At 48.6% G+C, this 11,921-nt stretch overlaps 1 protein-coding gene across 1 annotated transcript; it reads left to right on the top strand.

Annotated features, from left to right (window-relative positions):
- The first annotated feature begins 833 nt into the window (after positions 1-833).
- On the top strand, positions 834-11,918 carry Lrrc2 (leucine rich repeat containing 2). Its single transcript, XM_070017565.1, has 9 exons — positions 834-999; positions 3,185-3,328; positions 3,736-3,943; positions 5,029-5,185; positions 6,999-7,135; positions 7,997-8,142; positions 9,488-9,643; positions 10,385-10,521; positions 10,958-11,918. Exons 2-9 carry the CDS (start codon positions 3,204-3,206, stop codon positions 11,005-11,007), a joined length of 1,116 nt encoding a protein of 371 aa, XP_069873666.1. The 5' UTR covers positions 834-999; positions 3,185-3,203; the 3' UTR covers positions 11,008-11,918.
- Positions 11,919-11,921: the final 3 nt, after the last annotated feature.

Genomic DNA, 11,921 nt, shown 5'->3' on the forward strand with positions numbered 1-11,921 from the left:
CATGAAGGAAAGGGAGAAAGGGGGAGGAAGGAAGGAAGGAAAGGATGGAAGGAAGAAAAGAAAGAAGGAAGAGGAGGAAAGAAAGAAGAAAAGGCTGAGAAGGTGGCTCAGTGGTCGAGTGCTTGCCTAGCATGCATAAAGCCCTGGGTTCGATTCCTCAGTCCCACATACACAGAAAAGGCCAGAAGTAGTGTTGTGGCTCAAGTGGTAGACCTAGCCTTGAGCAAAAGAAGCTCAGGAACAGTGCCCAGGCCCTGAGTTCAAGCCCCAGGATTGGCAGAAAAAAAAAAAAAAAAAGAAAGAAAGAAAGAAAGAAAGGGGGGTGGGAAGAAAAGAAAGCATAGAAGAAAGAAAAGAAAGAAGTCAGTGACTCACGCCTGTCATCCTAGCTACTCAGGAGGCTGAGCTCTGAGGATCGAGGTTCAAAGCCAGCCCAGGCAGGAAATTCCATGAGACTCTGATCTCCAAAGAACCACCAGAAAACCGGTAGTGGTGCTGTGGCTCAAGCAGTAGAGCGCTCACCTTGAGCTGAAGAGCTGAGGGACAAGGGCCCAGGCCCAGAGTTCAAACCCCATGACTGACCCCCCCCCAAAAAAAGAAGAGAATGGAAGGAAGAAAAGAAAGGAGGGGAGGAAGAAAGGCAAGCAAGGAAAGAAGGAAGAATGGAAGGAAGGAAAAGAGACCAGCTTTCTACAGCCCCATAGGGCTCCATCCTGCAGTCTGCTCCTCCCTCATCCCCTTCCCCCCTCCCTCCCCCAGGAAGCCAAGCCCCTTCCCTGTGATATCTGTGCTGTCCCTCGGGCCAGGCTGAGTCACATCGACTAGACAGACAGTCCATCAACACATGTCCTAGATCATGTTCTCTTTTTACAAATATAGCTCGGTGAGCACACAGGCCGCACACACACCCCAGTGCTTGGCTGAGTGTAAACAGTTTGGGAAATCACATCAACCTCCTGGCACCCCGGGATTTGCCTGAGAACACCCCAGCCAGGGCAGGTGAGGGGCTGGGGTATGGGGAGGGGGTCTCCAAGGCCATGAGGGAGGAAAAGAGGCTCAGGAGGCCAGCTGGGGGGGGGGGCTGGCTATCAAGGAGGAATTAAAGGAGAAATGGGAAGGGAAGGGGCGTTGCCCTCTGATGCCCCGAGCCACAGCTATTTATTGGATCTGTCATTTTTGATCCCAGAAAGCCATGGAATTGGGGGGGGAAGCTGTGGAGAGGCCAATGGGTCCAGTTAGGCCCAAGCTCTGATAGCCCCTGATTTCCACAAATCTGGGACCTGAGGGGGGTGATCCGTGGGTTCCCCCAAATTGGCTTGTCCTGGCCCAGTGTGGTTATGTTGTTGTTGTTGTTTTGGATTGGTTTGGGGGTGTTTGTTTCAGTTCTGTGTTGATCTCAGGTGCTGTCCTGAGCCAACGTGGTGATAAATCAACTTTGTTTGTGTGCTCTCCTGGCCCATGCAGAATGTGGTATAGACACCTGACAGGGGTAGGGATGGGAGACTGGCAGGGAAGGGGAAGGGGGAGGGGGCGGGGGAAAGTTCTAGAAAGTGCCATCATAAAAGCTCCCTGCCCTCCCTCAGCACTGGGTGGGGGTTGGAGTGAGTGGATCGTGGAAAATGGATCTGAAAAATCATCCAGAAGAGAATCATCCGGGGGTCTTAAAGCCTCCTGGCTCCGATGGGGGGAGGGGGAATGGGAGGGGGGGATGGTACCCAAGGGCTGTTTGTTTGTTTGTTTTGTTTTGTTTTTGTTGTCATTGTTCTAGGCAGAGAGGGAAAGGCCTGGATGCTTTTTGTGTTTTTGTTTGAGCTGGGAAAGTGGCTCAGTGGTGGAGCACTCGCTTAAGCACGCATGAAGCCCTGGGTTCGATTCCTCAGCACCACATACACAGAAAAGGCTGGAAGTGGCACTGTGGCTCAAGTGGTAGAGCACTGGCCTTGAGCAAAAGCAGCTCAGGGACAGCGCCCAGGCCCTGAGTTCAAGCCCCAGGACTGGCAAACCAACCAAGGAACAAAAACCAATGAGCTTTCTTTTCTCCTGCCTGCTTCTAAGCATTTGACGAATGATCACGGGGTGCTGTCCCCCTCGCCCCCACCCCAACTCTGTGTCCACGTGAGAACAGAGGTGGTCATGTCCTTTGGGAGAAAGAGATGACAGGCAGAATGCCAGCTCGGGCGATCTGACTGAGATCCGGCCTCTTAATCCCATCTGTGCCCTGAGTCTCCTCAGACACGATTTTCTAAGATTAACAAATTACTATAAAAATCATCCAGCGTCCCCAGGGTCACAGATCGTATTACATCCAACGTAATTTAATTTGGAACTCCACTGAGGGCCGGAAGCCAGTGGTTCACACCTGCAATCCTAAAGCTACTCAGGAGGCTGCAGATCTGAGGATCACGGTTCAAAGCCAGCCTGGGCAGGAAAGTCTGTGAGACCCTTGATCTCCAAAGAACCAGCAATAAATAAATAAATAAATAAAACAAAAAGAAAGCCAGAAGTGTGGAGCTGTGGCTCAAGTGGTAGGAACATACCAGCCTTGAGCAAAACTAGCTGAACAGGCCCTGAGTTCAAGCCCTCAGTACTGGTACAAAAAAACAAAAACAAAAACACAAGAACATACAATAAAAATAAACTCAAAATAAGTTTTAAAAATAGAATGTGGACGAGCTACTGGGAAGAATGAGTTCCCCTCGCTGTTTTTTTTGAGAAAACGTAACTGCATTTCAACTTCAGGGAAATCTCAGGCCCTGGTTTTGTGGGGACAGAATGGAATTTGTGAGTTATTAAAGCTGCGTTTTATTGCCTTCACTGTATTTTGATGTCCCCAGAGAGTCTCATTGGCAGGAGTAATTCTCCTGGGCCCCCATGAAAGCTATTTTCTCCTCTGTGTGTATGAAGCTGCCCTGCATAGTATTACTATTAATACACATACACACACATTTTTTTTTTGTCAGTCCTGGGGCTTGAACTCAGGGCCTGGGCACTGTGTCCCTGAGCTTCTTTTGCTCATGGCTAGCACTCTACCATCTGAGCCAAAGCACCACTTCTAGCTTTTTCTGAGTATGTGGGACTGAGGAATCGAACCCAGGGCTTCATGCATGCTAAGTGAGCGCTCTACTACCAATCCACCTTCCCAGCCCTTATTATTATTATTGTTGTTGTTGTTGTTTTTAACTAGGTAATTTCATGTTCCCAAAATGGGACATAAGGTGGTCACGTTTGACATTTCTGTGGTGAGATCATTGTGGGAAACGCGGGTCAAGAAACACAAGGCATGGCAGAAGAAAGAGGCAGAAAGGCTGGAGAAAAGTGCCCTGGAAAAGTACGTGTGTTTTGTACTGTCTCTCTCAGTGTGTTTAGTTACAGAGATTGGAGCAGGCCACTGTTATGCTGAGTGTGTGTGTGTGTGTGTGTGTGTGTGTGAGTGTGTGTGTACCAATAAGTGGGATTTGAACTCAAGACCTCTTGGCCAGTTGCCAGCAGCTCCCGCCTGTCATCCTAGCTACTCAGGAGGCTGAGATCTGAGGATCACGGTTCAAAGCCAGCCCAGGCAGGAAAAATCTGTGAGACTCTTCTCTCCAACGACCCCACCAGAAAACCGGAAGTGGCGCTGTGGCTCAAGTGGTAGAGCTGAAGAGCTGAGGGACAGTGCTTAGGCCCAGAGTTCAAGCCCCACAACCGACCAAACAAACAAATAAATAAATCGTGGCCCTGTTACTTCTGCTTTAGGATAAAGGAGGAGTGGAACTTCGTGGCAGAATGCAGGAAGAAAGGCATACCCCAGTCTCAGTACTGCAAGAACGGCATCGTAGACACCAGCATGAGGCTCCTGGAGAAGATGGAGAAGAACTCACTCACGAGACAGAGGACCTTTACCAAGGCCAGAGACAAACAGAGCAGTCCATTTGTGTTTGAACTTTCGGGCGAGCACTGGAAAGTGAGTCCAGCTGTCTCTGGGGTGGTTCTGGGTCTTGCTGGGTCCGCTAGATGTCTGCTGCTAACCCTCACCTTGGCTTTGGCCCAGTGAACGCTTTGGCCTGGAGAGAGTTCTCTCAGTGGCTGAGGAGGGGCCTGTTGGTTCTCTGCGTGGAACGTGATCCTCCTGTTTCTTCTTCCAGGCAGCCCTGTGTCATCCTGGAAAGAGCCAGGGGATTCTATTTGGATCCCTCTTGAGGTGGGCGGAGCTGGGACCCCCTTGCTACACAAAGAAGTCAGAATGAGAGGGGGCTGGGAAGGTGGCTCAGCGGTAGAGTGCTTGCCTTGCATGCATGAGGCCCTGGGTTCGATTCCTCAGCACCACATAAGCAGAAAAAGCCAGAAGTGGCGCTGTGGCTCAAGTGGTAGAGGGCTAGCCTTGAGCTGAAGAGCTGAGGGACAGTGCCCAGGCCCAGAGTTCAGGCCCCACAACTGACCATAAAAAACAAAAAACAAAAAAAAAAGAAGTCAGAATGAGAGCCAGGCACCCATGGTTCATGCCTGTTATCCTAGCTTCTCAGGAGGCCAAAGATCAGAGGATCGAGGTTCAAAGTCAGCCTGGGCAGGAAAGTTCGTGAGACTTTAATCTCCAATAAATTACTCAGAAATAGCCGGAAGTAGTGCTGTGGCTCAAGTGTGCTAGCCTTGAGCACAGAGAGGCTCAGGGACAGAGCCCAGGCCCTGAGTTCAAGCCCCAGGACTGGCAAAAACAACCAACAAAAAACCTCTGAATGCCCAGATTATAGGCGTGAGACACTTTGCCTGACAAGGAGCTGCATTTTGTTTTTGCTTTCTTATTTTTAATTTGTCTGGCTGTGAGGCTTGAACTCAGGGCCTTGAGCATTGCTCAAGGCTAGTGCGCTACCACTTTGAGCCACAATACCGCTTTGGTGTTTGAGTGGTTCATGGGAAAGAAGAGTCTCACAGGGACTGTCTTGTCCAGGCTGGCTTTGAACCAGGATCCTCAGATCTGAATAGCGTGGATGACGTGTCAGCCACTGCCCGGCTAGGAGCTGGTTTTGGTCGTCATCATCCGCTTTGTTGTAGGAGCTCCCGGATTTTTTGAAGGAGCAGACACACTTGGAAGAATGGCATATACACAGCACCCTGATTCAAGTCATTCCTACCTACATTGAGCTGTTTCAGGCCATGAGAATTCTGGATCTACCAAAAAACCACATCTTTCATCTCCCAACTGAAATCGGTATGTTATTTATCAAGAGCCGTGAGGCCTGGTTGTTTTAGTTTTTTTGTTGTTGTTGTTGTTATTGGCCATGGGTCTTGAACTCTGGGCCTGGGCACTGTCCTTCAGCTCTTCAGCTCAAGGTGAGCGCCACAGTGCCACTTCCGGTTTTCTGGTGGTTTATTGGACATAAGAATCTCACGGACTTTCCTGCCCGGGCTGGCTTTGAACCATGATCCTCAGATCTCAGCCTCCTGAGTAGCTAGGATGACAGGCAGGAGCCATGGGTGCCCGGCCACTTTGAGCTTTTTTGGTGGTTCATTGGAGATTAGATTCTCACAGACTTTCCTGCCTGGGGCTGGCTTTGAACCTCCATCCTCAGAACTCATTCTCCTGAGTAGCAAGGATGACAGGTGTGTATCACCTGAGTCCTGCGGGGCAGCTGGGCAAATGTGACTTTTGTTAACTATGGGGTTGATTTTCTCATTCGAAGGGACCAGGCCCCAGACCCCCCCATCTTCTTCTGTACTCTGTGACTCACTCCCCTCTCTCTCCCTTTCCCCGTGGCTATTCATGGCAGCCACACATTTCTCTTCTCAGCCTTCACTGCCGGTGGAGTGTCCTTTGAAGTGTCCCCTGGCACCTACCATGGTCACAATCCAAGCCTGGTTCTCTGCAGCGGCCTCTGGCTGGGCTGTTGGCACCCGAAGGCATTGTTCCCGTGCTTATCTCCATCTGGCTGACACCAACGGGGCCATGATGTGAGAGGCTTAGCAGGCCCTGGCCCTGAACAAGAGTGGGGGCCAGAAGCCAAGAGCCAGAGAGCTACGGTTACATATAATGCTCTGTGCATGTGCACATTTTACAGAGGAGGTCACTGAGGCTGAGTGAGATGCGTTGATGTGTCCATGTGACAGGACCCAAAAAAAGTGACAAAGGTGCTGGGCACTGGTGGCTCAGACCTGTCATTCTAGCTACTCAGGAGGCTGAGAGCTGAGGATCACGGTTCAAAGCTAGCCTGGGCAGGAAAGTCTGTGAGTCTCCTATGTCCAATGAACCACCAGAAAACTGGAAGTGGTGCTGTGGCTCAAGTGGTAGAGTTCTTGCCTTGAGCTGAAGAGCTGAGGGACAGTGCCCAGGCCCAGAGTTCAAGCCCCAGAGTTCAAGTTATAAAGGCCTGATTGAGAGCCAGGTCTGAGTGATTAATGAAGGCTGGAGTGGTTGGGAGGGAGGAGAATGTATTTTCTCACATCTTTGGTAGGGTAGGCTGTGAGCTTTCTTTTTCTCTTTTGCTCTCTCTTCCCTCTCTTTGTTGGTTGTAGGACTTGAACTCCGGGCCTGGGCTCTGTCCGCTGTCCCTGAACTCTTTTGCTCAAAGCTGGTGCTCTACCATTTTGAGCCACAGCACCACTTCTGGTTTTCTGGTGGTTCACTGGAAATAGGCGTCTCAGGGACTTTCCTGCCCAGGTTGGCTTTGAACCTCAATCCTCAGATCTCAGCTTCTTGAGTAGCTAGAATGACAGGTGTGAGCAACAAGGACCCTGCCCCTCCCTCCCTCCCTCCCTCCCTCCCTCCCTCCCTCCCTCCCTTCCTCCCTCCCTTCCTTCCTTCCTTCCTTCCTTCCTTCCTTCCTTCCTTCCTTCCTTCCTTCCTTCCTTCCTTCCTCCCTTCCTCCCTTCCTCCCTTCCTTCCTTCCTTCCTTCCCATCCTGGCTTTTTGGTGGTTCATTGGAGCTAAGAGTCTTACAGACAGGTAAAAGCCACCAGTGCCTGGCTTTTGCTTTTATTCTTAAAAGGTCCTGCTCAATTGGAGTTTTCATATTTCCCCATGCCAGGTCGTTTGAAGAACCTGCAGGAACTCAATGTGAGTTTCAACCATCTGAAGAGCATTCCCCCAGAACTGGGAGATTGTGAAAAGCTGGAGAGACTGGATTGTTCTGGGAACCTGGACTTGATGGAGCTCCCCTTTGAAGTAAGAACAACACAATGAGGCACTGTGATTTAATTCCTCCCTTCCCCCCCCCCACCATATTTCCTGACAGCACTGACATTCAAATTCAAAGCCTTATACTTGCCAGGCAGGTACTCTACCGCTTGAACCATGCTTCCTTCCAACCTGTCACTTTACTGATTCATTAGCCATAGAGTTTCACAAACTTTTCTGCCTGGGTTGGTTTCAAACTGTGATCCTCACATCTCAGGCTCCTGACTAGCTAGGATGACAGGTGTGAGCCACCAGTACTTGGCTACATCTGGTTTTGTGTAAGTTCAGAGAGATGTCTTTGAAGGGAAACCATCAATTGCAAATTTCTTTTTGGTCGGTTGTGGGTCTTGAACTCTGGGCCTGGGCGCTGTCCCTGAGCTCTTCAGCTCAAGGCTAGTGCTCTACCACAGCGCCACTTCCAATTTTCTGGTGGTTTATTAGAGATAAGAGTCTCACAGGCTTTCTTGCCCAGGCTGGCTTTGAACCACAGTCCTCAGATCTCAGCCTCCTGAATAGTTGGGATGACAGGCGTAAGCCACCAGTGCCGGGGCGGTATTCAACTAGAAAATTCTTAGTGGAACTTCACTCCCATTTTATTTTATTTTATTTTATTTTACTGGTTCTGGGGCTTGAACTCAGGGCCTGGGCACTGTCCCTGAGCTTCTTTTGCTCAAGGCTAGCTCTCTACCACTTGAGCCACAGCACCACTCACTCTGTGTATGTGGTACTGAGGAATCGAACTCAGGGCTTCATGCATTCTAGGCAAGCACTCTACCACGAAGCCACACCCCCAGCCTTCCACTCCCATGCTTAAAGAGGTAATTGGGATATTGTGTTATTTCTTTCTAGTTGAGTAACCTGAAGCAACTTACCTTTGTGGATCTCTCAGACAACAAATTCTCTAGTGTCCCGGTGTGCGTTCTGCGCATGTCTAGTTTGCAGTGGTTGGATATTAGCAGCAACAGCTTGAGCGACCTACCTCAAGATATAGACAGGTACTTGGGAGCTCAAGGTGAGGTCCTTAAGCCTCTTTTGCTCAAGGCTAGCACTCTACCACTTGAGCCACAGCGCCACCTGCAGCTTTTTCTGTGTATGTGGTACTGAGGAATGGAACCCAGGGCTTCATGCATGCTAGGCAAGCACTCTACCGCTAAGCCACATTCCCAGCCCTTGTTTTTACTTTTTTTGTGCCAATCCTGGGGCTTGAACTTAGAGCCTTGGTGTTTTCCCTGAACTTTTTTTTTTCCCCTCAAAGCTAGTGCTCTACTACTTTTTGGGGGGGTGGTTCATTGGAGATCAGAGTATCACAGACTTTCCTGCCTAAGCTGGCTTTGAACCGTGATCCTTAGATCTCAGCCTCCTGAAGAGGTAGGAGAACAGGTGTGAATCACTGGTGCCTGACTTGGTGAATTTTTGTTGTTGTTGTTTGTATATGCTGGTACAAGGACTTGAACTCAGAGCCTGCGTGCTGTCCCTGAGCTTTATTTTGCTCAAGGCTGGTGCTCTACCACTTGAGCCACAGCTCCACTCTTTGCTGGCTAATTGGAGATAAGGTAGCTGGGCTGCTTTTGGACCTTGATCCAACAGATCTCAGTCTCCTGAGTCGCTAGGATTACAGGCATGAGCCACTGGTATCTGACACTAGCAGGATTTTAAAAGGTGCGTATTAAATGAATATTCTCTGAAAACAACTAATTTTCCAGAATGTCTAGTTTCTGGAAAATGAGAGAACAAGACAATGCACAATCTGACTCATGTATCTCCTTGCTCCTGAATTTGAATAGAACATCGCCACTGTCTAACTTTGTCTTGCTTCTTTCTCTCATAAAACGGAACCACAAAAGTAGAAAAGCTATTACTTCTACAATAGAAAATATTGTTATGTTTTAATATCGATGTGAACAATTGTATTGGTGTGTGTGTGTGTGTGTGTGTGTGTGTGTGTGTGTGTGTGTGTGTGTGTGTATGTGTGTGTATTGGCCCTATGGTTTTGAACACAAAGCTTTGTCTCTTTTGTATTTTATTTACTTTTTACTTTTTAAAATTTTTGTCGGTCATGGGGCTTGAACTCTGGGCCTGGGCGCTCTACCACTTGAACCACAGAGCCACTTCTGGCTTTTTCTGTGTATGTGGTACTGAGGAATCGAACCCAGGGCTTCATGCATGCTAGGCAAGCACTCGACCATTGAGCCACCTTCCCAGCCTGTAAGTTTGCTTCTTATATAAATAAAAATAGGTGTCATAGGTGAAGTCGATTAAACAGGACTTCCCAACTGAGTGTGATTTGTAATTCCCAGGGAGTGAAATGTCCGTGTTCTGACCCTGTTCTCTTTTCCCCAGACTGGAGGAACTGCACAGCTTCTTGTTATACAAGAACAAACTCACCTACCTTCCTCACGCCTTGCTTAATCTGAAGAAGCTTGCCTTGCTGGTGGTCAGCGGGGACCATTTGGTAGAGTTCCCGACTGCCCTTTGCGATTCCTCGACGCCTTTAAAGTGAGTAGAGGGGCTGGGAAGGTGGCTCAGTGGTAGAGTGCTTGCCTAGCAAGCATGAAGCCCTGGGTTCGATTCCTCAGTACCACATACACAGAAAAAGCCGCAGGTGGTGCTGTGGCTCAAGTGATAGAGCGCTAGCCTTGAGCAAAAGAGGCTTAAGGTAGTGTCCAGGCCCTGATTTCAAGCCCTGGGACTGGCTAAATAAATAAATAAATAAAGTGATTCGACTGGAGGTGAGCTAGTAATCCTGGAGCCTGAGCTAAGGATCAGGGCTAAGGCCCTGAGTTCAAGTCCTAGTACTGGTATGATGCATGCACAAATTGGAAAGTGATTAAATGTAGGTATTATACTCTGAGGGTCTCTATAGCTAGATAAGTCTATATAATTCTGATTTTTTCTCCTCCCACTGCACCCCTGTTTTTTGTTTTTTGTTTTTGTTTTTTTGGTGCTAGTCTTGGAGCTTGAACTCAGAGCCTGGGCACTGTACCTGAGCACTCTGACTCAAGGCTACTGCATTGTCACTTTGAAACAAAGCTCCCCGTCCAGTTTTCAGGTGGTTAATTAGTGCTACTTTCCTGCCTGGGCTGGCCTTGAACTGGGATCCTCAGATCTCGGCCTCCTGAATAGCTAGGATGACAGGCATAAGTCACCAGTACCCACCCTCAAATTGGCTTCCTCTAGGAAGAACCATGTAGTCAAACTTACACCGTTGAAACTTATGTCCTGTAATTTCTCGAGCAGATTCATCAGCCTTATGGATAATCCGATTGATAAAACCCAATGCCAGGATGGCAGTGAAATTATGGAAAGTGAACGGGATCGCCAACACTTTGATAAGGAAGTTATGAGAGCTTATATTGAAGATCTTAGGGAAAGAGGTGAGTCGCTTGTACTTGTTTGTTTCATTGGTTGGTTACTGGGTGGTGTTGGGGCTCGAACTCAGGGCCTGGGTGCTGTCCCTGAACTTTTCAGCTCAAGGCAGGTGCTCTACCACTTTGAGCCACAGTTCCACTTCCGGCTTTCTGGTGGTTCATTGAAGATAAGAGTCTGATGGACTTTCCTGCCCAGGCTGGCTTTGAACTGTGATCCTCAGATCTCAGCCTCCTGAGTAGCTAGGATGACAGGCATGAGTCACCCTGCATCATGAGCCACTTCAGGCTGATAAATGCTTTATTGATTAGCCAGACATAATCTCTGTATTGAAAAGATCAAGTGGCAATCCTCAGTGTTTTACAGTTGGTGGCCGTGTAGACACATTTTGTCATAAAATGGTGAATGGTTGCTTAAGTGTATTTTCTTTCCTTTCGTTTGCAGAATCTGTTCCTAGCTATACTACCAAAGTCTCTTTTAGCCTTCAACTTTGACATCCCTTACGACAAAGCAGCATCATACGACTCAGAGTCATCTGGGGTTTGAAATCTCTGTGTGTACAGCACGTCATATAGAAACCATGACCAAAGCTAGATCACTGTCACAAGAACAAATAGGCCGGCTGGGTACCAGTGGCTCACGCCTGCCATCCTAGCTACTCAGGAGGCTGAGATCTGAGGATCACAATTTGAAGCCAGCTCGGGCAGGAAAAGTCCATGAGACTCTTATCTTCAAGGAACCACCAAAAAGCCAGAAGTGGAGCCACGGCTTAAAGGGGTACAGCCTTGAAAGGAAAGAAGCTAAGGGAGAAAGACTCATGCCTTGAGTTCAAGCCTCAGTATGGATATAAACAAACAAACAAGCATCAAATAAAGAAATAAACCAGGTTCTGGTAGCTCATGCCTGTTGATCCTAGCTACTAAAGATGCTGAAATCTGGGTGCCAGTGTCTCACACCTGTCATCCTAGCTACTCAGGAGGCTGAGATCTGAGGATCGAGATTCAAAGCCAGCCCGGGCTGGAAAGTCTGTGATACGCTTATCTTCAACAAACCACTCAGGAAACTGGAAGTAGCGCTGTGGCTCAAGTGGTAGAGCGCTAGCTTTGAGCTGAAGAGCTCAGGGACAGTGCCCAGGCCCAGAGTTCAAGCCCCACGACTGACAAAAACAAAAACAAAAACACCAAAATAAAGATGCTGACATCTTGAGGTTCTAGATTGGAGGCAAACCCAGGCAGAAAAGTCTGTTAGGAGTCTTCTCTTCCATTAATCAGTGGGGGGGAAAAAAAGCCAGGAGTGGAGCTGTGACTCAAGTGGTACAGTGCTTAGCTTGGAGCAAAAAAGCTAAGGGACAGTACACAGGCCCTGAGTTCAAGCCCTAATACAACCATAAAATAAATAAACATACAAA

This window comes from Dipodomys merriami, unplaced genomic scaffold (genome assembly GCF_024711535.1).
Source record: "Dipodomys merriami isolate MVZ:Mamm:240054 unplaced genomic scaffold, mDipMer1.0.p SCAF_125, whole genome shotgun sequence".
NCBI lineage: Eukaryota > Metazoa > Chordata > Mammalia > Rodentia > Heteromyidae > Dipodomys > Dipodomys merriami.